The 25602-nt window shown below is 41.9% G+C and overlaps 2 protein-coding genes across 7 annotated transcripts in view; one reads left to right on the top strand and one right to left on the bottom strand.

The window, feature by feature from the left end:
• ROCK2 (Rho associated coiled-coil containing protein kinase 2) overlaps positions 1–4045 on the top strand; it is a 116884-nt gene extending 112839 nt beyond the window's left edge. For 4 of the 6 annotated variants that reach the window (XM_087946656.1, XM_087946648.1, XM_087946642.1 and 1 more), the window contains one exon: positions 659–4045. In XM_087946656.1, the coding sequence (XP_087802782.1) occupies positions 659–662 (4 nt within the window). In that variant the 3' untranslated portion in view covers positions 663–4045. The remainder of the gene's footprint in view (positions 1–658) is intronic. The other 2 variants (XM_087946624.1, XM_026674309.2) reach the window with 1 other exon arrangement.
• A 5636-nt stretch (positions 4046–9681) lies between these two features.
• Positions 9682–23838, bottom strand: SLC66A3 (solute carrier family 66 member 3). The gene is made up of 7 exons (XM_026674310.2): positions 23641–23838; positions 18233–18315; positions 18077–18146; positions 16282–16339; positions 13868–13988; positions 13215–13256; positions 9682–10713 (listed from the first exon to the last, which is right to left on the bottom strand). The coding sequence occupies exons 1-7, from the start codon at positions 23787–23789 to the stop codon at positions 10625–10627; spliced, it is 612 nt and encodes a 203-aa protein (XP_026530095.1). The 5' UTR covers positions 23790–23838; the 3' UTR covers positions 9682–10624.
• Between the last annotated feature and the right edge of the window lie 1764 nt (positions 23839–25602).

Raw genomic sequence — 25602 nt, 5'->3', positions numbered from 1 at the left:
CTTTCCTTTGAATCATTTTTGATTGGGAGAAGGATAGTCTGCTATATAAACATTTAAAATAAATAAGTGAAACATAAACTAGATTCTACTCATCCAACTATCACCCAAAATCAAAAACATTTTTTTCCACTACCACCCTAGAAATTTTCAGACTTTCTGTGCCGCACTTGGGCTGCTTTTGTGACCAAGAGTATCTATGATGGAGAGTCCTAAATTTTGCCCCCTTTTGCCTCATTCTCATCTCTGATCCTGCAACAGCTTTGTGATTCCGTTCCCTCCGGCAGCAAAGTGGGACAGTCAGTTTGAAAGGAGACTGACAGGATGCTGTGTATCTGAAGGAAAGAAATTAACTGCTCCTTAAGATCAGTGCACGGACAAAGAGAAATCTTTTTGCTTTGCTAATGTGAACCAGACTGGCTGAGAGACCCGGCGTTTCCTCGTTGCCTACCTCTATTTCCTTAGAGCCCGTAGACCAGGGCTGTCCAACCTTGGCCCCTTGAAGCCTGGCGGACTTCAACTCAGACTTCAACCAGAATTGGGTGTTGAAGTCCGCCAGGCTTCAAGGGGCCAAGGTTGGACAGCCCTGCCGTAGACTATGAATTTGAATTTACTATATTTAAACTGACTGAGGTCTCTTCTTTTCTTTTCTTTTTTTCAGCTAACTGCCTTCTGGGAATGCAGTTTTCAAGGTGATCTTCATCCCTCTGAAATAAGACTGAAACATCGTACCTTGAGTTATGACTGCTGTTGGCACCAGGCAGCCCAAGAGTCTTGGGAAGCAGAAGGAGGCGCAGGAAAGGAGTGGGGGGGGGGATGTGCTGCAGGGGGGGGGAGGCCCAGTGCAGGAGTCAGTTGAGTAGGGGGGTGGGGGTGGACTGCACGTGATTAGAGGAAGGCCGTGAAAAGAGGTACAGGCTGCATGCAATCACAGGGAGGCCAAGGAAAGGTGCCCCCTGCACCCATTTTCTAAGGCCTCCCTGAGCTTGTACATGTGCACACACACACATACACAGACTTCCTGTGCCCTGTTTCCATGGCCTCCTTCCCTGTGATTGCATATGACTTGCACCCTCAATTCCCTGGCCTTCTGAACTTGCACCACACAGAGCACCCCTTCCCCAACTCACACGTGGCCTACTCCGGGTTACCTAGGGCTTTCCCACTACAGCACCCCTGCGCTCCTTACCTGGGACTCCCACTGCTTCCCACTTAATGACCTGAAGACTTCGTTTTGGGCTATCTACTGCTAGGGACAACCAGGACTTTGGTGATTGTGGTCGCCAAGCAATCATGTGGCATTGTGCTTTACCACATCTCACACACACACCCCCTCCCAATTGCAGTCGTAACTCGATGACTACTTACATTGCAAAGATTCTCCTGTATCACCAAATATGAAGAAATCCCTTTTACCACTGCTACTGCGCTGCCCCGCACCCTCCCCCGTGCCTCCAGCACTGCCTGGCATCCCCTTCCTTCTGGAGGTCAAAGCAAGGAAGAGACTTCCATCGGTTGGAATGCCCTCTGTGCAAGCTGTGGGCCTTGGCCTTCTCTGATCACCGTGCCCTGCAAGCTTCTGCCCTCAAGGCCTGGAATGGTAAGGAAAGGAAACCTCAAGAGCGCCCAGGAGGAAGACATCAAGTGTGCTTTGGACAGCGGCCTTGCCTGCCAAGGTCAGTATATTCCATCTGGCCAAACAGGAGCAGCGGCCAGGTCTTTTGTTTCCAATTACGCTTAATAAAAATCAGAGCTTTGGTTTTATTATCTGCTCTCTTTTGTTGCTATATTGTGCCTGAGCTACTGTGATGTTTGCTGTCTGTTCTTCACATGTCCTGTTCCCCACCCCTCCTCTCCCCTCGTTCACCTGTCCCTTGTGCCGGCTTCTCTCAAAAGAAAAAAGATATAAATCTGGCTTCCGCGAAAAATCTAGAAGTCCTGGCTTACTCTTTCCTCCAGTGTGTCTCCGTTACCATCTTTGTACGTGAAAACCAGCTTCTTCGGGTGAACGAAACTCCTAGTCTGCAGCCAAAACAACAAAATGACTCCAGAGCAAGAACACCTCACTCGCAGACCTCTTAAAATAAAAATATATTTAAACATTGGGGGGGGGGGGGAGATTCTCTTGAAGCCCTTTCCACAAAGACTCGACAGGGATCAAAATGACGAGGAGTCATGAAGAATATCTATCCTTGTCCAGCCTCTGGAGAGAAACGCTACCAGCAACTTTGCCAAAAGAAAGCAAACGAGTGGCAGGTTCATATCAGATTGATGAAGACTGCATCTTAAAAAGTGACCATTATACTGTGTGTTGTATGTATTTTGGTGTTTAAATAAATACATTGTATTGTAATGCTGCAAAAGTGGTTTTTAAATTTTTTTCCCCATTTTATTTTTATACATTTATTCATATTCCATTAATACAGTTTGCAACTATGCACTTGTATAAAGCCATAATGTTGACATTTATATCATTCATACTTGTTTATTCAGCATGTCTGCACTCAGCAGTTAAATATAATGAAAAGTCCCAGGTATGTACTTATTACCTAACAAGCAGTCCCAAGTCTTGTTTTATCAGTTGTGAATGCCTTAAATTAAGTTTGTTCCCTTAAAGTTTATGCTCATTGCTGATATTTAAGAGATGAAAGAATGCAGAGGTTTACCAGCTCTTAAATGCAATTTTGCTTTGTTGCAGAATAATAGTGCACTATGTTTACATGTTTATATCAATGTCAGTCTATATGAATGTGTACCTAATAGGTTTGGGAGGGGAGGGGAGGGGAGGGGGGGAATCAGCTAAACATGGCTTCCAGAAACAATGAACTGGTAGTATTAGAACTAATATATAACTTTCATGCATAGGTATTTTGAAATCAGTTCTTTGTTCAATTCTCAGTATTAGTCACAAACTTTGTATTCTTACTAAGTGCTATGATTTTCACTTTTTTTGCATACTATCCTAGCTGTGTGTTTTATTCCTGGAAAAAAATATAACTATTTTTACATTTTCATCGCACAATGTTTGAGGAATTTTACAATAACTGAAAAATACTGTAGATGTATTTTAAGCCTTTCGGTCCTATTCTCTAAGCACATAGCTTTAGCAACAGGAAAGTAATCTCAGTTTCATGTGTTTGAGAACTTGTGGAAGGAAAAGGCGCCACGGAGGCACTTAATCTATTTTTTTTATGTTGTACAGAATATAATTTGTAAACTCATTCATGCCATGTCCATAATTTATCCCACAAATGCATGTTTTATATAGAACTACAGAATGCTATGTTAAACACAATGAGAGTTAAAAAAGAAATATTGGAAACTCTACTTTGGGAATTTTTTTAAAAAAAATGTATGCACAGGTGTTGTATGATAATAACAATGGAATGTAGAATCTATTATTTGAAGAAAGGGACTGATACATTTCACTAGATTTTGTTTTTGTTTCAGTAACAGAAATTGGGTATTTAAAATGAGGGGACCATGAACTATTTGGTATCCACCCTCATAAAAATTGGAATTGGTGTAGAATTCACCAAGCAGGACTCCTACATATTTCCCATTTGTTTGTGCATTTGTATGCAGTTATGTCTGAGCTGATCACATGCTGAGATCAGCTCATTCAAGCCTCACTTGTTAAAGAGTTCACCTCAGTAGGTCATGAAACAAAAAAAATCAATTCATTTGGACCTATAACATGGGTGTTTCCACTGACACAGACTGAAAATCATGTACCTATAAATTGGTCTAATAATGCATATCCTAGCTTGCACATTTAAATACACTTCTATTTTGGTTAATTTTTACAACTTCATGACATGGTGAAAGAATATTGTCTTGTGTGCTTGCTCTGAACAGTGAGTGTACAATAAAATATTTTAGGAAATGCATATTTTGCATACAAAACTTACTGTTTAAAAAATGTAAACAATAAACCTTGTTTCAATTCACTAACGGCATACATATTTTATATTATAAATTGTTATTTGTGGGATGATCTGAATTGGAAGAAATATATTTTTTTTAAATAAACTATTTGAGTAAGATACTAATATTAGCAAGTTGATTTTTTTTAAAAAAATAATAATGTGAATAACAACACTGTACTTGAAACCGGCATCGTATAGATTCAGTTGACTCTTACATGGTCATGTGAAAATATATATTTAAAAAGTAATATTATTTAGTGACTTTCAGGCTTTTAAACACAGATCAGAACTTTGCTTTTAGAATTAGTTTAAGCTTATCACTCTCTTTATGAAGGGAATTCTACATGAATTTTTGCTGTCAGAAAAGTGTCCCATCAATTCCAAACTAAGAAAAAATGTAAGACTATTTTGCTCATGTTCACACCTGTCTTAAATCTTAAATGTTCATATTATTATTAAACTTAAAGGCCATCCAACTTTTGAGGACTCTGCAGATCATAACAACCAAAGAACTTACAATAAAATTGATTTAAAAAAAAATAAAGATACAGGATCATTCCCTGCTGTCTGCACAAATTGCTTCTGAAACTGACTGTGTTGCACTCTTGCACAGACATTTTTAAACTTTACTTTGCTCTACCAGACACAATGATATAATTCATCCATAGACATGAACTATTCAAACCACCTTGGCAAGGTTCACCATATCAGTTAATGTGAAACTATAATCTTAAATATTATTTCTTCACTTAAAGCTTCGTCCAGAACCAATTGTTTTGGTTCAGAACACCATGTTTTGCCAATCTGACCTAAGTCCCAAAGGTACTTTTTCGGGGGGCAACTGGACTTTCTGATTTTTATTAGAAGATATTTTGCTTCTCATCCATGAAGCTTCTTCAGCTCTGTAGTGGGGAATGGAAGGATTTATATTCCTTGCAGACAGCTGGTCATTTGCATCCTTTTAGAAGGTTGTTAAAGCACTTGGAGGTTTATCTGTGTCCTCAGGGCCACCTGAATAGTAGTGCTGGTTCCTGTAGTCTGCATTTTTTTTCCTCTTTGAAGACGTTTTGAGTGTTTCTTTTTCTTTGAAGGCGGTTCATACGTCTTCAAAGAAAAAGAGAAAAAAATGCAGACTACAGGAACCAGGTGACCCTGAGGACACAGATAAACCACCAAGTGCTCCAACACTCCTCTAAAACGGGCGTCAAACTCATGTCACAGCAACAAAGTGGCGTATCACAACTTTTCCCCCCTTTGCTAAATCGGGCGTGGGCATGGCCAGCCCATATCTGGGCTGCGGGCGGTGAGTTTGACAGCCCTGCTCTAAAAGGATGCAAATGACCAGCTGTCTGCAAGGAACATACCTGTCAGAGCTGAAGTAGCTTCTTGAGATGAGAAGAAAACTTCTTCAAAGAAAAAAACATGAAAGTCCAGTTGCCTCCTGAAAAAGCATCTTTGGGACAACCATGGCCTGGATGACTGAGAATCTCTACAGAATCTGATCTAAGATTCCATTAGGAGATCTAAGCACTAGCATATAATTACTAAATTCAGTATGACCCAGTGTTCTATCTTGAGATAGATGGATGAAATTCTACAGTGAGAGATGATGTATATTTTAAGATTATTTTTTTTTCTTGGTAAGGTAGAGTCAGCTGTAGAGACCTAATTTAGTAATTGCCTCATTCAGTGTCTATTTAAAGTTACGATGGTGTTGAAAAAAAGAACTATGATCAATGCCTTCATTTATGACATTTATAGCATGTCATAGTCACATGATCGCCATTAGTGTACAGTCTATGTCTGACTTATTTTTATTTTTTCTCTTTGCAGAAATGAGGAAAGGGATTACAAGATAGTAAGGAGGAATATTTGATCTAATTAATCTACCATTTTTTCAGAATTCCTAAATTACATTTTGAGTAATTGCAAGTACTTTTAATGAACCTCTTCTGCCTTCTCCAGTCATTTTTCTAATAGTTATTTTAAAGCAAAAACAAAAAAGGCCTAAGTAAGCAGAGTTTTAAAAAACAGCCACTTTTCTCCTTCATCCACTTTCATTTCATGTAAAAATAGAAAAAATAAGAATTCTGTCCTCTTAGACATTTAAAAAATGTTTGAAGCTACATTTTTTTTTCGCCAATAGTCTTGAATCTTTCATCTCTCTTATTGATGATCTCAAAAGGAGGTATAATTCACTGCAAGGAATCTTTGCTGCATCTATAATTATTGCTTCTTAAAAAGTTAAGAGTGGAGAAAGCAAAACTGTAAATGTCCATTATCAGCTCTGTTTCGGTTGGGAGCAGAGATGAAAATCCGGAATATCTAGTTGCAATCACCCCCCCCCCCCCTGTTTAATCAGAATGAACTTCTGTCCAGAATATATGTTTAATTCCACAATCTTCCTTTAATCCAGGGAGATATAAAGATATTGCCAAACTATGGAAAGCCACAGAGTAAGTCAGGTTGACATTATCCACCAGAAGCAACTCTCCAAGAAAAAAAATGGATGATTTTGAGAAATGAATAAGATTTGTAAAATTCTTATATAAGAAATAAAAGATTTGTAATATTAAGACAAGAAATGGGAAAAGACATTGAAAAATTATCTGACAGTGTAAAACAAAATCAGAGTGGAATTTCTAGAGAGTACACCTGAGGTCCAAGGTAGAGAGCTGGAAAGAAAATTGGATGATTTAGATTTATAGGAATTGAGAAAGTCATCTGCTTGAGATATAGAATGATTTTTGGAAGTTCCAGATGAAAATGTTAGACAGAGGTCCACTTACTCTCTTGTAATCCCTTGCTTTCTGCAAGGGGGAAGGAAATTATTATTTCTCCCTCCAAAGCAGAGATTACAGGAGTGAGCAGACACAATGGAGAATACACTGAACTGTTTGTATAATGCGCTCCCAGATCCTGGCTCCCAGACCTCTTCTGGACTGTGGGCCTCACTACATTTAAAAAAAAATATATATTCCCTACTCTCTTTAATCCCTTTCTTTCCAAATACAAACGGCTAATTATCGCAGTACTGGGCTGAACATTCCAAAGGGTAGAGTAGGTGGGGAATGGGAAGCAATCAGTCATGTGATTCCTCACTGAGTGACAGCTTCACTTCATGACAAAGCTGCTGGTCCCAATTGTGATCACTAAACAATGACTGTCTTCTTGTTTTAATCTGACCAATCCGATGACATGTTTAATAGGATTTTATTCAGCTGTAGGATTGATTATTTTAGGTCATAAAAATTTAGAGAAGTGTTGCCTGTTGGACCCTAGGTTTTGTCATTACCTCCCTATGATAGTATTAAAGTGGCAACAACAAAATAAGTGACAAAGAGTCTATCCTAAATTTGAGGGGGGGAAATCAGTTCTGCATTTGAATACAAAGTCACCAGAAAATAACAGTTTGCCTTATAAATAGCACTCTGGCGCCTTCTCTTTATGGTCTTGCTCAATAGTACTCAGGCATCCTGACCAGGCTTCTTCAAGAAATGAATGCTTTTACAGAATGACATACAGTACAGTGGATTCAGAAAGCATTCAGCCTGTTTGCAGTTTGTGAAAAAGCACCTGAAGGACTATGAGGAACAAGACTCTCTGGATTGATGAAACCAAGATGAAAGAGCTTGGCCTCAATTCTAAACATTTGTCTGGAGGAAACCAGGCACTGCTCATCCCCCAATATCATTTCAACAGTGAAGCCTGGTGGTGGCATCGTGCTGTGGGCTTGTTTTTCAGCAGCAGGGACTGGTAGATTGGTCAGGGTTGAAGGAAAGCTGAATGGAACAAAGTACAGGGATTATCATATGCTCAATGAAAACCTGTTCCACAGCGCTGAGGACCGCAGACTGGGTTGAAGGTTCACTTTCCAACATGACAATCCTTAAGCACCCAGACAAAGACGACACAGGAGTGGCTTAGGGACAACTGTGAATATCCTAGAGCAGAGTCCCCCAACCTTTCCAGGCTGACGGCTTGGATAGAGGGGAGGGAAAGGAATGATTTTTGTGGGAGGAGCAGGTGCTTGTGTAAGCATCCATTGCTTGTGAGGCTGAGTGCCCATAATGCTTGCATGAGGCCCCAAGCGCCCCCGATGCTCACAAGTGGGATGGCAAGCGCCTGTACCACTTGCATAAGTGGGGCCCCAAGCGCCTGCAATGCTCACTCAAGTTGGGCTGTGAACCCCTGCGATGCTCACATGTGGATATGCATGCGAACACACACACACACACCAGTCAGCCACTCATGCAAACAGACCACGGACTGGTAGCGGACTGCAGCCCACAGGTTAGGGACTCCTGTCCTAGAGTGGCCCAGCCAGAGTCCCAACTTGAATCCTATTTAACATCTCTCTGAAGGACCTAAAATGGCGTCCACTGATGGGCACCATCCAAGCTGAGCTTCTGAGGATTTGCAAGGAAGAATGGCAGAAAATCCCCCAATCCAGGTATGCCAAGCTTGTCGCCTCATACTCCAAAATACTCGAGGCTATAATTGCTGCCAAAGTACTTCAACAAAGTTTTAAGTGAAGGGCCTGAATACTTATGCCAATGTGATATTTCAGTTTTTTTCTTTTTTAATAAATGTACAGATATTTCTAACATTGTTGTCACTTTGTCATTTGTAAAATCAGGCTGCAGCAGAACAAAATTGACAAAAGGGGGTCTGAATACTTTCTGAATGTACTGTATACATCAGGGGTGGGCAAACTTTTTGGCTCGGGGGCCGCATTGACTTTTAAAATTTGACAGACGGGTCGGGTCAGCACAAGATTTTTTGGGAATCGCCCCCTTCCCCCCTCTTCTCCTCCTTCCCCTCCCCTCGGAGGCCCCCTGAGTCAGGAGTTGCTACCGCCAGCGCGGCTCCGCGCGGCTCCAGTCCAGCGTTGCCTCGGGAAGGGAAAGGCAAAAAGAGCCGCGGCGGTGCTTTGCAACGGAGCAGCGGCACCGGAGGCTCAGGCCTTTGCAAATTTTTTTTCCCTACCCCTCGATTGCTCCGCACTGTTTTGCAGCTTTGGGGGCCACGCGGCACAGGGCAATATGCCACACCCAGCGATTTTTTTTCAGGGGCGGGCCAGATTGGACAGACCAATGGCAGCGATTTTTTTCAGGGCGGGCCGCATTGGACAGACCAACGGGCCGGATGTGGCCCGCGGGCCGTAGTTTGCCCACCCCTGGTCTAGTGACTAGTCGGTTAAGGCACCAGGAGAAGCAAGGAGACTCTGAAGTTTATTCCCACTTTAGGCACAGAGGCAACTGAGTTACCTTGGACCAGTCACTCCCTCTCAGTCCTAGCAAGGATGCAATGGCAAACCTCTTCCACAAAACTTTGTCCAATTAACCACAGGGACTAGTCCACATAGTCGCTAGTTGCTAGGAGTCCACACTGACTCAAAGGTGCATGAACAAATATCCCAACAGATGCTAGCTTACATGGTATTGTAATTTGAAATGTTTAATATTTACGTCATCTCAGATGGAATGCACGTAGATGTTTTTCTTTTTTAATCCTTACAAAAATCCTGACCAACCAGGCTAAACAAAATGTAGCTTGCCTCACCCCCATAATAAAATCTCTTGCATCTCTGATTTGACAAAAATCCTTCATCAGGACAAGCTGAACTCATAAGTACTTAATTTCTCTGCTGATAATTTCCCACAACAGAGCAGGTCATTTTTTTTTTATTCCCATGCACAATTATTCAAAAGAGTTAAAAGAAATTTTGAAAATGTAATTAAGCTACTGCACTTAACATTAAACAAAAACACTTTATTTCCTTAATTGTTTAATTGAAGAAAGCTGCATACTTAGTTCGAATAATAGATAAAGTGCTTTACTATTTTTTTTTAAATGCCGCTGTTCTTTACTGCTGAAATAACTTTCAGAATTAAGCACTAATGATACATTTATACTTCTTGAAACCTAGTGGGACACTAAACCAAGTTCAAAGAATTGCTGAAATATTGATGTTCTTCAAGTTTCATGTATTTCTTTATATTTGGAATCAAAGTATAACAGTTAACAGCTACTCAAAATAGTAGCGATACAAATTTGGTTCAAAAAAATATAGACTGGACTGACACATAAACCCAGAGTATCAAGTTTAACCTATTTAAAGTGCAGGAGCACTTTAAAAGGATATTTTTTTCTGTAGCTGAAGCTGTTTTGAAATACTCTTAACTAAATAAAATACACAGGTCTTTTTAAGATGAAGATTTAGAGGGCCATTTAGCACGAGGAAATCAAGAAAGATTTCCTCATAGGCTAATTTATTTTTTTTTCCACTTTAATGAAAAGCAAAACAAAGCACAGATAACAGTTTCCAGAAACGCAGTTCTGAAAAGCCAGCAATTCAGTAAATATAAAACATTACTTTTCTGTTGGCTTGAACTGTTGTTGGTCCTACTGAGCTGTGTGTACACACTAGAAGGGTGGGATTGTCCATGGAAATATAACCAACAAATAAAAACCAACCAGTTTGAGAAGTCTGTTATGCAATCTGCTCATATAAAATGAAACACTTTGTTCATCTAGCCAATTATTTTTACAAACAGTAAGCATAAAGATCACAATGCATCTGAGGCGTTGGCACTGAATGTCAAGTACATGTTCGGTATGTAAACATCAGTTCTCATTTAATGGAATGTCTCATTTTAGTCCAAGTTGTTCAAAAAAGGAGGAGGATCTGCATCTTAGTCTTGCTTCTTAGCCTTCCGGTATTCCAATACAGTAGTGATGACCCAAATATTAAGAACCATCATGACTACAAAACGGATCAGAACTAGGAAGAGGAAGGAAGAGTACTCATTAGCAATTGCATACCTTAAAATGAAACAAGCAAGATAAAATCAATTTTAAACTTAGGAAATAGCTTCCATAGGAATCAAACTAATAGCACAATACCTATGCTAGTAGAAGAGAAACCCCTGAACTTTTCCCCTCATACAAAGCATCACATTGCCGTTGTCCCCCAACTACTTCCAAACTCCAAATTTGTAGCTTCTAGGGTTCCTTTGAAAGAAGGGACATTTTGGGGTGGATTATAGAATAAATTGAATTCTTTCCTTGTGCCTCTGAAGCTCCACAAATGAAAGAACTTTCAGTCCTACTTAACTTTGGGTTTCAAAGGCACAAGAGCAGTTGCAAACGGAAAACAAGCCCTTCGGTAAGGCGATGCCTGTTCCCAGAAATAAGTTTCTGCACACCAAACCTTATAAATGGAGTGGGAATGTGAATTTGACTTGGAGAATGAGAAGAGCAACATCCAACCATTACAAAGAAAGATATTTGAGTCCTGGGAAAGTAGAAAGTATAAGAAATTCAAAACAAGACTGCGATTGGGTTAGGTACAAGTAGAAGTAGAGCGAATTTCTGATAGGCTTTCAAGATTCTGTTACACTACCTTCACATTCCAGGATTCCTAGTGATTCCCATTTTATGGCCCTGATTCACTTCAAAGGACAGATTGGGAACCAACCACATCTCTCAATTATTATGTAATTAGGAACATAAGGACATTGTGACAGCTGCTTACCCCACCACTCTTTGACTAGAATAGACAAGAGGAATCCTCATGCCTTACGTGGATTCTTGTGTCACTTATACAGAATCCCTCACAATCACAGTATTTAAAGTCAGCTCTCATAAAGCTATATCATCATCTCAGCACATACAGGTAAAGAAATTCTTTCTGCCTTGATGAGACAGTTGCAAAATTACTTTTTTGTTGTTTTCAAAATAGAAGGGATTAATAATAAACTTAAAAGCCTGTCCTCCCAGAAAATATACAATATTTGTGTGCATTTGAACGCACGTAATTAAATCTGCACAGGGAAGGCAAAGCTTTGGAGGATGAGATGCCTATGAAGGACATAGGCTGGGGCTGAGTCTTCCTTCATTCCCTGAAGGAACCTCCCAGGTTTTACAGAACACTGTGCAAACCCAGCAGGGTCCTCCATTGATTTTCCAATGAATGAAGGGCAGCAGGTGACTGAACGATGGAGGGGAATGCGTGTGTTTCCCCCATACCCCTCACTGCCTGTTTCAATTGCTCAAACATGACCAAGATTTGCAGTCAAGGATTCCTTGCTTTAAACCTTCCTTTGATTTGTGACTTGTGAATGAGAATGTTTGTTTATTCTGTCTGACACTGAGAGCAATCAACCAGTGGAACAGAAGTTGCCTTCAGAAGTTGTGGGAGCTTCATCACTGGAGGCTCTCAAGAAGAGACTGGAGTGCCATTTGTCAGAGCTTGGGCAGGGGGTTGGACTAGATGACCTACAAGGTCCCTTCCAACTCTGTTAATTTGTAAATTTGTACGTAGCCTTTTCTTCTAATGAGAGCTCTTCCCTAGTTATTCTTCTCTTGTCTTCCATAGCCAGTAAGGACATATAGGTACTATTGGCACCCAGAGGCAATGCCTCAGCAAATTTGCCTTCTTGTAGAAGCATCCTGCAAAGAAGGCCAGGTCAGGAGACAGAACCTGCACGGACTACAAGTAGTCCACAAAGCGATGAGACCGATGACAATCTTGGCAGCCCCCATTGCTGTCCTTAAAAGAGAGGTTCACAGGTCCACATACATTTCCTGCTGGCTCCCAGCAACCAGAGTGTGAAAATCAGTTGCAAACGCTGGTCAGCTGGCAAGGAGGCTGGAAGGCAGGTAAGTGCTAACAGGTGGGGAAGGGCACGTGAGAGGTCAGCACAGCATGCTGCAAGCACATCAAGAATTGGAATGGCTGCTGCCAAGTGGGGTGTGGGGCTGGTGTGCCGTACTGTGAGTCCAGCAAGGGTCGAGGTAACTATTGCCGGGTGGGAGTGACTTTCAACCTTCCCTGCTGGCTTCTCCATTGACTTTGCTTGTGGGACGTTAGCAGGGAAGGTCGCGAATGACAATCCTGTGACTCCGAGATGCTACAATTGTTGTTAGAGTGAGCCAACTGCCAAGTGCCCAGGTTGAGATCAGGTGACTGTGGGGGTGCTGGGAGGGCTGAAACTACCTCTCCTTCAGCACCACTGAACAAGTGGTTTTTAACCTTGGACTACCTGTCCTGATATTTTGTTATAGAGCATAACAGAATTTGAAAAAACTCTTGTCCCATAGAAGATCAAAGCAGGGTTATTTTGAGTCTTTTTCTTAGGCACCCACTTAGCTGAGATACTGTTGACTACTAATAGTTCTTGCATCCAATGTTATCTCTACCTTCCTCTATACTTGGCAGTTTTTCTGTAGAATATGTTTAAAATCCCTGCTAAAAGAGTCACAATAATAATGTAACATTACCTGTAGAATCCTTTGTAGTCATTAATGTTGTAAATATTCTTGCTTTAATTGGGAGAAAGAGAGAGAGAATGAAAGTTAGCAGATTTTAAATAAATGAGTTTCCCGTTTTACCGATAACTCACTTCCATTCTCTTTCAATCCTGGCAAATAAGATATGCAGAACCATTATCATGCTTGGTAGAGAAATCTTGTCACGCATCAGCCTGAAATCTTCCAATTTTGTTTTCTTTTGATATGCACTCACATGTTTCTCCCAAAAGATTATCTTTTAACAAAGAACAGTATCTTTCAGGAACTTGTTTTCATTTTCTCAGCAATTTTTGTAGGACTTAAAATCTTATTTCAACAAACTGCATTTAACAGCAGCTCATAAAAGTCTTCCAATAATGTTAAATTTCATACTATTTAGTGTAGTGGTTAATGCATCAATCTACACACAGAATATCAGGAGTTTTAGTCCTACTTGAGGCACAAAGCCAACTGGGTGACGTTGGGCCAGCCACTTTCTTTCAGACCTAGGAGAGGCGATGGCAAACCACTTCTGAAAAAAAAACTTCAGGTAGTCTCTTGAAAATTAGACACCGAAGGGGTAAAAAAAAAAAACATATACTGAGAAATTCCACAAACATGTTGGTAGAATAGCTATCTCTTACCTGCGCAGGTGTATATGGCTAATCCCCAAGTTGCGGCACTCACTTGTCCAGAATCTCTAGTCTGCCAAAGACACCGGAGCTGAGCAAGTTTACTGGCTGCACTGACCACTGTGCTCAAGTTCTGCAGAGAGGGAAGAAAAGGAATGCGACTGTTAAAGCAGAGATCACGTTGAAAAGCGGGAAGTGTCCATTGCTCGATTCTTTTTGGGTGAGCAGAAAGTGAAACACTGATGCTGCCTATTCAAAAAAGATTTAATGTCCCAGGACCCAAAGGGCAGATTCAGCTTCAGATCCAACAAATCTGCTGGCGGCTACTGAAGATGACATTTAATGCTTGGATCTGCACTAATGCATTAAATAATTCCTTTGCAAGTTAGGTTAAGTCATATTGAGATTTGTTTGACTTTAGACTAGTGTACAATCCACTGCCATAGCTTAGTTAAAAAATCATGGTTCAACAAATATGTGTTATTGTAGATCCTGTTTAATTGGAGGCTCTTCCAAGGTGACATACATAATACAGCTCACAAGACAATTAAAAAACAGCTAATGTCAGTAGTTCAAAAACAGAACCCCACAGCAAACTGCAGCTCCTTTCTAGGAACTTGCCTCTGATGGCAGAACCAGTAAATACTGTAGAAATGGAAAACAACCGATTCTCACCTAATACCTAGAGACACATTGTAGACCTAACTTTAAAATAAAAGGGGGCTGATAGGAAGTCAGGATATATGGACTTGTGATACCAGGGAGTCCTAACTAAGGGCTAGACCAGGGGTCGCCAACCTTTTGGACCCCAGGGACCATCAAATTCATAATTTTAAATCCCGCGGACCAGAGACCGGAACCCCCCCCCTCAAAAGTCTGCAGGAAAATTCCCCATCCCATCTTCCTTCCGATTGATCATTCTTTATTTGGGATCGCAGGATACCGTCTCCAGCTCCATTCTCGGGGGGGAGGGGGAGAGAGAGAGAGACTTTTGGCTTCATGCAAGGAAAGCAGCAGAAGTCTTTCTTTCTCTCTCCCAAACTCCGCCAAATATGAGTCTTTGTGAGACTTGTCATGCCAGGGCAGCCTCTTGGAACAGGATGCCTTGCAGGGTCCCAAAGACTCATTTCTGGCGGAGTTTGGAGGAGAGAAAGTCTTTTGCTGCTTTACTTGTGTGCAGCCAAAAGCAGAAGAAGAAAAATGTGGAAAGAAGCAGCCCAGTGGCCAGGCACGTGGGGCAAGTTCCGCCTCTCCACCCTTTCCCCCCCTCTCCTCACGTGTTGTTTGCAATGCAAGTGATGCAAGCCTTGTGTTCCCACGGGCCATATGGGTGGCACAGCCTTGTGTTCCTGCACAGCCTGGATTAATTGCTTTGGGGGTGCCATTTCTCTGCAGACCACCAAATTTTTCTCACGGACCACCAGTGCTCCCCGGCCCACTGGTTGGCAAACACTGGGCTAGACTACATTGGCGTAGGCCACCATTTAGTCAGCCAGGAACTTTGCCAAGATTAATGAGCTGATGCAGGCTAGTGCTTTAGCGCCCCAGGGACAGAGAACTTGAGGCCCTGGGACTACACTGGGCATGCCAATCACCATTAGAGCTACAACTGACAAAAACTGGTGGCAACTTTAGATACATAATAAAAAAATAAAAAAATCTTGACATGGTTTTATTTTTTAAAAGAATTCCCCTCTCAATTCAGGGGAAAAAAATTCCTGTCCTCACCATTTTGCATTACTCATCCCCTTGGCTCATGCTCACTCCCGAGGTCAGGCGATCATTTCACATTAACATATTTCTTTCTTTCTAACAGCTACAAACTAGACAAACTTGAATTTTCTGATACAATTTCTATCCTAACTTATTCATTTTATGGTTTCCAAATGTCCATGTTTTTAGACTACTTTGACCTGCCTGGCTTTACAACAAAGCAAGCAGATATTAAAGTGTTTCAAGGTTGCCCAGTGTACCCACAGAACTTTAAACTTTAATCAAACTTTAATGAAACACTCTAACCTTTAATGAAATACCAAAATGACTGAAGGAAACAATTAGACCCTCTCCTTATTTTGGCCTCTTGAGCTTGAAGTAGCAAGCTAATTGTAAGCCCAGCATATACTGGGTCCTAAACCAGCCACCTGATGTCACTTGCTCTCCTCTTTGCCTTCCTGCAGAAATCCGTAAAGAGCAACATCTTTCCAATCAACACAAAATGTAGAGGAACTCAATTTCAAGAGCTGTGCCACATCACTAAGTGATGATACATCTTAATTCAAGCCAAGGAAAAGAGAAGACAAACAATGAGCTTCTGATTTTTCATTTCCATGAAGTTCCTGTCCCACACATTTTGTGGTGGTTTCCCATTTGCATACTGCAACATCTAGAATGACTAATTATATAAGTGCGTTCTTTCAACTCCTTACCATACTCAAGTCCAATATCCATTCTTGCAGAGTTACAGCATACCATCCTGCCACAAATCTAATATTTCAGGTGAAGATACATATTATTATTACATAATGAAAGTGAAAAGGATATTTGGTAGATCAGTGGCATAATCTGATTTTAACTGATGCAGTCACTTTATTGTGCTCTTCTCCTTTCTTTATCTGCAATCCTTTTGATATACCACTGGTTTCTATCATCTTTAATCTTCACATCCACATACATTATTCATCAGATGACTGAACTAATCAGTCTAGAATTATTAATTAACAAATTGCTTTTACTTGTGCATGTTCAGTCAAACTGCATGCCCTCAGGATCCCCAAGAAAGCTCTCTGTAGGTTAGCAGACCCAAGTATGTATTACAAATGAGGATTGTGAAGCAGTTAAGAAAGAGATTAGGAAATGGTTTCAGAGTACACAAATGAAACATCTGTGTTTGCCTCAGCTGCATCTTTCCCCAGAATCCCAAGCGCAGTGGTCAGAATGCAGCATTGCAGGCTGACTCTGCCCACTGTCAGGAGTTTGATCCTGACAGGCTCAAGGTTGATTCAACCTTCCATCCTTCCGAAGTTGGTAAAATGAGGAGCCAGATTATTGGGGGCAATATGCTGACTCTGCAAACTGCTTAGAGGGAGCTGTATATAAGTGCTATTTCTATGAAGTGGTATATAAGTACTACAGTGGAACCTTGGGTCGCAACCGTAATCCATTCCAGGACTATGGTCGCAACCCAACTGGTCGTTAACAACTGCGCATGTGTGGATGGAGTGCGCATGCATGGAAGGGGAAATAGCCTCGGCAAGGAAATATGCCGCGGCTGGGTTTTTTCGCCACCCAATTTTTAAACTGTGACCCGATTCAAAAATTGGGTGGATTTTTTGGTCAGAACTAGATTTGGTCGCAAACAGGAGCGTTTGCGACCTGAGGTTCCATTGTATTTCTATTATGCAGCTCTGCATCCTGCTCCTGGGAAATGATGTAGCTGCTTTAAAGAGTTGCAGACAAATCCTACACTCATGCCCCTACTTGTTGTGAAAGACCTGAATCCAAAACACTACAGCCCCATTGCACACATTTTGCAGAGATGGACCTATGCTGGTCACGGAATGAATAAGCTTGAAATTCTCAGCTTTCATTTCACACTCCAGATCCAGATCCAGAAAGTTCTAACTTTCAGACCACTTGAATAGCCATTTCCAACTAGGAAACAAACTATTGTGCAATGGTTCTTGTGATACTTGGGAAATGTCTTTATGATCTCATACATCCTAACTGCAAAATGAAAAAAAAAAAAGAAGTTTCATTTTGGAATCCAATGAATACAAATTTCCTATAAAGGCATGACCCCAAGTAAGTTATGAAAAATATCACATATATGTTCACCTATACAAGCTGAGCTTCCAAAGCCTTCTTTAGAAGTTTTGGACTCCGAAATCTACCAGTCCCAGCCTGAATATCCAACAGTTAACAAGGATAACAGATTTTGTAGCCCAGCAACATGGCAGAGCCACTTCTTCAATCCCTGAATTAAAAGCAGGCCCACTCTGCTACACTTGAAAATTTCTCACAAAGCCCTTCTACTCCACTAAAAAAACTTCAATTGCCAACGAAGCACATTAATTCCACTAGAAAATGTTTGGGTGAAATCCTGAACGTGTGAACATCTAATAAGACACATGGAGGAAGGCTTAATTCTAAATATGGGATGGAAGAACAATGGCCGGAAATGTGATATAAATGGAAAAGAACAAATCCATAAGTGAAGGATACATGACTGTGTAAGGCAAAGCATGCTTCATTTTGCCATTGAAATGCAGAACAAGCAGGCAAAGAATAATATCTGAAAGAAAACAAAACAAAGTTCATTACTACATGATTGAGAAAAATAAAAGAATGGTGGAATAATAAATGAGGAACAAATCCTACCTTGCACAATCATGAGGGGATACTCTATATATGTTAGCTGAGGATAATGGTAGTAACTCATATATCTCAGGCAAACAAGGAAACTGGAAAAGAAAACATAACTTCAATCAACGGGGCCAATTCAGACATAACCAGCCCAGTCATCTGAGAGCAAGCTTTATTATTCTTTCTCTTCTTCCATGGGCCTAACTTCACACCAAATAACTTCTCAATTTTTAAACAATTTATCGCAATATTCAGACCAAACCAATTGAGTTAAAAGGCATCTCCAAACCAAGGCACCAAGCCAGAATGTGATCTTCCCAGGGTAGCCAAAGAAGTATTGTATTGTATTGTATTGTATTGTATTGTATTGTATTGTATTGTATTGTATTGTATTGTATTGTATTGTATTGTATTGTATTGCATTGCATTGCATTGCATTGCATTGCATTGCATTGCATTGCATTTATTCAATTTATATACCACCTTACCTCACTCTGAACAGTGACTCTGAGTTACTTGCAATTAAAATCATAAATATTAAAAGCATTCAACATTCAAAACAAGGCAGGAGATAGAAAAGGAAGCAGTCAAATAAAAGCCAGGGACACAGCATTTATAGCACCTGGAATCTTAACCTGATTTGCTGCTAAAATTGAATTAGAAGGTTAATTCTGCCAATTGTGATTTTTACCAACTGTGATATTATGACCACATGATAACAGGAAACAACAGGAGCCAAGAAAGGGAAGAAAGCTGGATTTCACATGTTTGGTCTAGTGCCATGTTTGGAACGAAGCTGTACTTTTAATACAAAACACTTGGAGAAAAATTCAAACCTCTGCAGGTTTATACATGGGATTAGTTCATAAATAGCAAGAAGGCCTGGTTTCCTGTTAAAAACTGTAGTAAACTTTGTGCTGATATTTTTTTTCTCTTTCCTGGACTGGGATTAGCAGTAAGTTCAAATGCGCTTAAAAATATATGCAGCTTTGGGATACAGTATTTTTTGATCTTGTGAAAACAGTCTCAGCGCCTTTCCCCACTTGCATGTAAGTAAGTAAGTACAGGCTGCCCTAGGAATACAGCTTTTAAAAGGGAACACTTGTGTCAACTCAGCAAATATTGAAAATAAAGCATAAACATGTTCTTTTTTGCAGCACTGGTCTCTCAAGAGAGCTCTCCTGCTCATTTTAATGCTAGTAAATACAGAATACATCTCTGTTCTAGAAGCTTTTCAAAGCCAAATACTGGAATCATCATCTGTCTGGACCCCATTCTATGTTAAGTCTAGTAGAAGCTCTTCCTCAAACTTCACTGTTTTGATATGATCTAGAATTCTGGATGTTCAATTCCCACAAAACATGCCAGAGGAGTAGAGTCCCAAAAGAAAGCTGTCCCATATAAAGGAAGAAAAGCTATTTTGTGCCAATCTTGGTTTCAATACCACATAACAGAGGTATGCAGAACTTGGATCTGAAGCAGGAGAAAGTATCTTGTGAAGCACGCTTGCCTTGCCTAAAGAAGCTGCACAATACCTGACATGGATTCGGTAAAATACCTGTTTGAGTTCACCTTACAGAATCATCACCTTTTATCAAAATGCATGCTTTCATGAACTGCAGAGTTCCTATGTGAGACCAGAAGTGGCTCTTTCTACGAGTGAGAACACGACTGCTCAGACTGGACCAGGGGTGGGTTTCTACCGGTTCTGTCCACCTCTGTAGAAATGGTAGCTCTGAAGAGCAGCAGACATAGAACCGGTTCTATGTCTGCTGATGTTTTTGCCCACCCGCCTACCTGGGCTCTTACCTGACCTTTATTTCCTGCTTTTTCAACTTCAGCTGCCATGGGAGGCACAGCTGCAGTTAAAAAAGCAGGAAAAAAAGTGCTTTTTCAAAGGCTGCTTCTCTGCATACAGCATGCTGAGGATGATTACAGGCACGCGCAGCGTGCAGGGAAGCACATCGTAAATTACCGAACCTCATAAATCACCGAACTGGTAGTTAACCCTGTTGGATCCCACCCCTGGACTGGACCTAAAAAATCTTGTCTGCTTTGCATCTCAATATACGTATCTCAACCACATAACTTTCCTGCATTTATGGCCATATGTAGTATCCTGCGATCATGTGACCAATTTTTATGGGTTTTTTTTTGCTGAAAACCAATGTTCACTTCTTGTTTTTGGCAAAAATGCCCACAACAAACGGTGAGGTTGCTTAACAGTTGGTGTAATAAAAGGTAATAAAATCAGGTCGGTCATGTGATGAGGCCCTTCACAACATAGGTCCATAATGGGCAGACTTCATTATGGTCGTATGTTGAGGACTACCTATATGTAAGTTTTTCTACTGCAGATATCAATGCTAAGTAATGGAAGCCAAGAGTAGAGACGTCATAGAGCACTAAGGACACGGCAAAAGTGTCATCTGCACACAAAAAGTAGTAGCTCCACATTTTCCAACCCAGAATCTTCAGGATGTACAGAATTTTCAACTAACAAGGTCAATGATAAGGCTGAGAATGATGGGAGAAGTATCTGGCAGGCACAGGCGAGGGAAACTAAGCTAATTTGCCAACCATTTGGAGATTAAAAAAGGAGGACAGTGGCTGAGTCGGCAAAGGAAGAGATCAGAGTTTGACTAGGTTGTTTAATGACGAGACTTTTCTTGTTCAAATCAGAATATCAAAATCTCTCCCCAAACTAAATGGCATAACAAAAAAGTTAAAAGCTTCTCTGACTTTCTGTGACAGCGGTCAGCTCAATTTGGCTTTCTTTCCTTTTGGAGAGGCTTAAATGCCGGTCCCGCAGAGTCACTGACTCACAAGCTTGTAATGATATTGTTATAAAAATTACAAAGAACAAAGAAGACAGAATAAAACTCATTTTTTAATGAAAAGAACAGGATATCTCACCACAACTATCTGCCTCAAGAACGCACTTTGCTTTTTTGTAGATAGGTATTGATAAAGGGTAACAAGACGGTTAAGAATTACAAAACTCTCACTTATCAGCCCAATAAAATGTCATTCTTCATTCCATGAGGGAAGCTTCAGCACAACTATTCATGAAGTGCAACAACCAAGTAAGATATTACTATTTAAAGCAGGGGTCCCCAAACTTGACAACGTTAAGACTTGTGGACTTCAACTCCCGGAATCCCCCAGCCAGCTATGCTATCCACAAGTCTTAAAGTTGCCAAGTTTGGAGACCTCTGATTTAAAGCTTGATTCCCCATGCTTTGTCTTCTTACTGTGGGTTTCAGAGCATGCAGCTGAGAGAATAGCAGAGCTAGATGAGATCTTGGAGATCTTCTAGTCCAACCCTACCTATACCATCCCAGACTAATGGTTGTCCTGGTAAACAGTCTGAAAAACCACCTTACTCAGCCCAGAGAAAGGGAGAAAGAAGATGGCACAGCTGAAGAACACCGGATTAGAAAAAGTTGCAGAAGTCCACTCCTAAAGAAAAGTAAAAGGTTTCCTAAAAACTTCAATGTGGGGACTCACAGTGGTTTGGCCTGGAACCTCAAGTATCTGAGATAGGAAAACGTTACTTGGCATGGTAAGGGAAATGCAGCCATGAGATGTTCCATGGCACTAATATTACCTTTTATTGCATTTACAGATAGTCCTCGGCTTACAACAGTTCCTTTAGTGACCGTTCAAAGTTTCAACAGCACTGAAAAAGTTAACTTATGACCATTTTTCACACTTACGACCATTGCAGTATCTCCGTCATCAGGTCAAAATTCAGATGCTTGGCAACCGATTCATATTTAAGGCAGTTGCAGTGTCCCAGGGTCATATGATCACCTTGTGCAGCCTTCTTACAGTCAACGGAGAAGCAACTCACTTAACCGTGTTACTCACCTAACACCTGCAGTGACTCGTTTAACAACTGTGGTGAAGTTGTAAAATGGGGCATAATCCACTCAACAAATGTTTTACTTAGCCACAGAAATGTTGGGCTGAACTGCGGTCATAAATCAAGGACTGCCAGTATTTTATGAACTGGTAAAGGGCTTGGGATTGAATCTGAAGTCCAGTTTTAGGCTCACTCTAGATCGGGGTCGCCCACCTTTTGGACCTGAGGGACCACCCAACTCATAATTTTAAATCCAGCAGACCACTAATATGAATTTTGACTGACGGTGGCTTGCTGACGGTGGTGGGAAAGTCGGTCCCATATTCTAGAGCTGCAGTAGTCACAGGACTGGCCCTTTGGTCATCCCGGATCAGCTGCTCCTCCACCCAGGGGCACCGGCCTGCCATGGACTGGAGGAGCTGCTCCAGGATGACCAAAGGGCCAGTCCTTTGACTACTGCAGCTCTGGAATATGGGACCAACTTTCTCCTCAACGTCAGCAAGCCACCCCGGGGCCAATTTCCCTCCCCCACCGTTGGTCTTATCTTTCAGTTCTAGCTTGCATGGCTCTATTCAAGATAAGATTTGCGTTGGGCTGAAGGGTGGGAGCCAGAGGGTGGGCAGGCCATGTGGGCGGCGCAGCCTTGTGTTCCCACGCAGCCTGGATTAATTGCTTTGGGGGGGAGTGCTTTTGGGGGGGACGGACATTTATCTGTGGACTACCAAAATTTTCTTGCGGACCACCAGCGGTCCTGGGCCCACCGTTGGTGACCACTGCTCTATATGTGCTTCCTTTTCAGGGAGGCAACTGAGAGCTGAACAGTCTTGGTTGCTGCGGCTGCAACTTTTTGTTCCTTGGCTTTCTTTTTTTTTTTTTTTTCTTCCAACCGAAGGATTATTTTGCCAGCATCTCCTCCCCTTTAGAGGCCTACAACCCACTCGTTTAAGGAGGAAGCCAAAAACTCGAGAAAGCCCAGAGGAAAAAAGGGAAGGGCAGTTGTGGCTTGAAGTGACGCCCGGAAAAGAGGCCCAATTCCTGTGGGAAGAGGAAAATCAGAGGCAAAGCGGCCAGATGAGGCTCCCGGGGAGTCCCAGAAAACCCCTCGGGTCCCAGGCCCTCCTTTTCCAAAACAAAACCGCGGCCAGAAGTCGCCAACCTCTCTCCAACACCCTCCCCCCGTGGTTATATATCCGCACCCGAAGCTGACTCGGGCTGGGAGTTGTATAGGGTTTCCTATAGTGGTGTAGGGTTCCTTGCCTAAGCGGGGGGGTTGGACTAGAAGACCTCCAAGGTCCCTTCCCACTCTGTGATTCCGTTCTCCTTTGGTTCAGAAGAGCCCCTTTCTTTGGCGTCGCCGCCCAGCAACAAACAGCCGCCGCAGCAGCCTCCAAACGGGTTAGGGACTCGCAGGGGAAGAAGAGCCGACCCGGAGGTCTCAACTCCTCCGTGGACACCGGGAAAAGAAGCCCAAAGACCGGGCAGGCGGGAGAAGAAGAGCGCGGAGGTTGCTGCTGCCGCCGCCGCCGGGCAACTTGGCGGAGAAGTCCTTCCTTACCCGCCGAGCTCCAGCAATAAACTTTCCAGGCTGACTCCTCGGGCGGACCTGGCGGCCACCAAGGCGGCTCCCTGGGGCAACTTGAGCACCAGGCACGCCGCGATGGTGCTCCAGTTCGCCGCCTCCAGCAAGAGCGACCCCGGCTCCATCGCGCCCCGCTCCTTCCTGCCAGGGAGCGCCCAGCTTCAGCTCCAGCCCGCCGAGGACGCGGCCCCGCCCACCGGAGTCTCGAACGCGCGAGGGCGGGGCGAGGGTTAAAAAGGTGGGAGGGGAAAGAAGGGAGTGGGGGGGAGAGAGAAATAGGTAGGCTTGGTTGTCATGGTTACGACGGAGTTGAGCCCCGGTGCGCCGATTTGCCAGCCTCGCTCAATTAAAACTCTGATTTAGGGAAATGATTCTGTCCTTCCTCCGTCTCACCCCTTCTTATTCTTATTTGCTCAAGGCAGAGGCAGCTGTACTTTGCATATGCCCAGAGGCATTTTTTTTAAACTCTTCACACCACGTGCCAGGACAGGTTCTGGTCTGAGTGCCAACTCCAAATTGTGCCTTTCTTTCATTGGAGAGGATGGAGAACTATTTTTTTTAAAAAAAAACCAAATATTCCAATTTCCTGGCATCCTCAGCTTAATTTAAACCTATCTGCAGCCCTCAGCGTTTTCCTGAAGAGAGCAGCTTCGATTCCTGAAACCACCATCTGAGCATAGAAGCCTTTTTTTACTATTTCTGGTGTGCTTATCGAGCATGCCTGCCATCCTGTGTCCTGCAGTATAACTTAGAATAAGAATGAGCTGGAAGGGACTTTGGAGGTCTTCTAGTCCAGCCCTCTGGTCAAGCAGGAGACCCTACACCATTTCAGACAACTGCTGTCCAGTCCCTTCTTTAAAACCTCCAGTGATGTAACACCCACAACTTCTGAAGGTGAATTGTTCCACTGGTTAATTGTCCTCACTGTTTGGCAGTTCCTCCTTAATTCCAGGATGCTTCTGTCCGTCATTAGTTTCCATCCATTGTTTCTTGTCCTGCCTTCTGGTATTTTGGAAAATAAATTGACACCCTCCTCTTTGTGGCAGCCTCTCAAATACAGGAATACTGCTGTCATGTCCCTTCTAGTCATTTTCTCTAGACTAATCAATCCCAAATCTTTCATATGCTTTAGTCTCCAGACCTTCAATCTTCTTAGTTGCTCTTCTTTGCACTTTTTCCAAAGTCTCAACATCTGTTTTGTAATGTGACCAAAACTGGATGCAGTATTCCAGGTGTGGTCTTACTAAGGCTTTATAACTGGTACTAACACTTCAAGTGATTTGATTCTATGCTTCTGTTCATACAACCAAGGATTGTATTGGCTTTTTTGGTTGCCACCGCACACTGCTGACTCATGTTTAAGTGATTGTCCGCTAAGACTCCAAGGTTCCTCTGACAGTTACTGTTAGGAATGTAAGTCACCTAACAGCTATTTGGGTTGGAAATATATAAACCAGGATAAACATTTTAAAACTGTATCTTTAAGAAAATGCAAAACTGTAATTAGGTGTGGTTTCTCAAACGGCCATAAGATGGAGCCAGAAACCTGGGTTGTCTTAGTCTTAGTCTCAGAAGAGAGTGTGTCTCAGTGATTCTTTCTAATTGACTGCTATTCCTGGATTTGATGTAAGTCTGTTACTGAACTGTTTTTGATACTGGACTTTGATATTCGGATTATCCCTGGACTGAAAACTGACTGATTTAACCTGTGAATGACTTTGGACTGCTTATCTTGAACTTTGCTTAAACCTTTATTGAAAGTAAAAAACCTACATTTTCTGTACAGTGTATCTGTGTGCTGTGTGTGTGTTATTCAACACTTCTCTCAATACGTCTCCCTGTATGCGCTCATTCTCCTAACGGGGAATTACCTCAACAGTTACTGTTTTTGAGCTAAGTCTCACCTAATCTGTACCTTGTACCAGAGGTGGTATTCTG

Source organism: Notechis scutatus, chromosome 1 (genome assembly GCF_049901735.1).
Source record: "Notechis scutatus isolate UNSWTSFEM ecotype Mainland chromosome 1, rNotScu1.2, whole genome shotgun sequence".
NCBI lineage: Eukaryota > Metazoa > Chordata > Lepidosauria > Squamata > Elapidae > Notechis > Notechis scutatus.
Note: the sequence above shows the minus strand (reverse complement) of the source record. Positions and strands in the feature narration are given on the sequence as shown.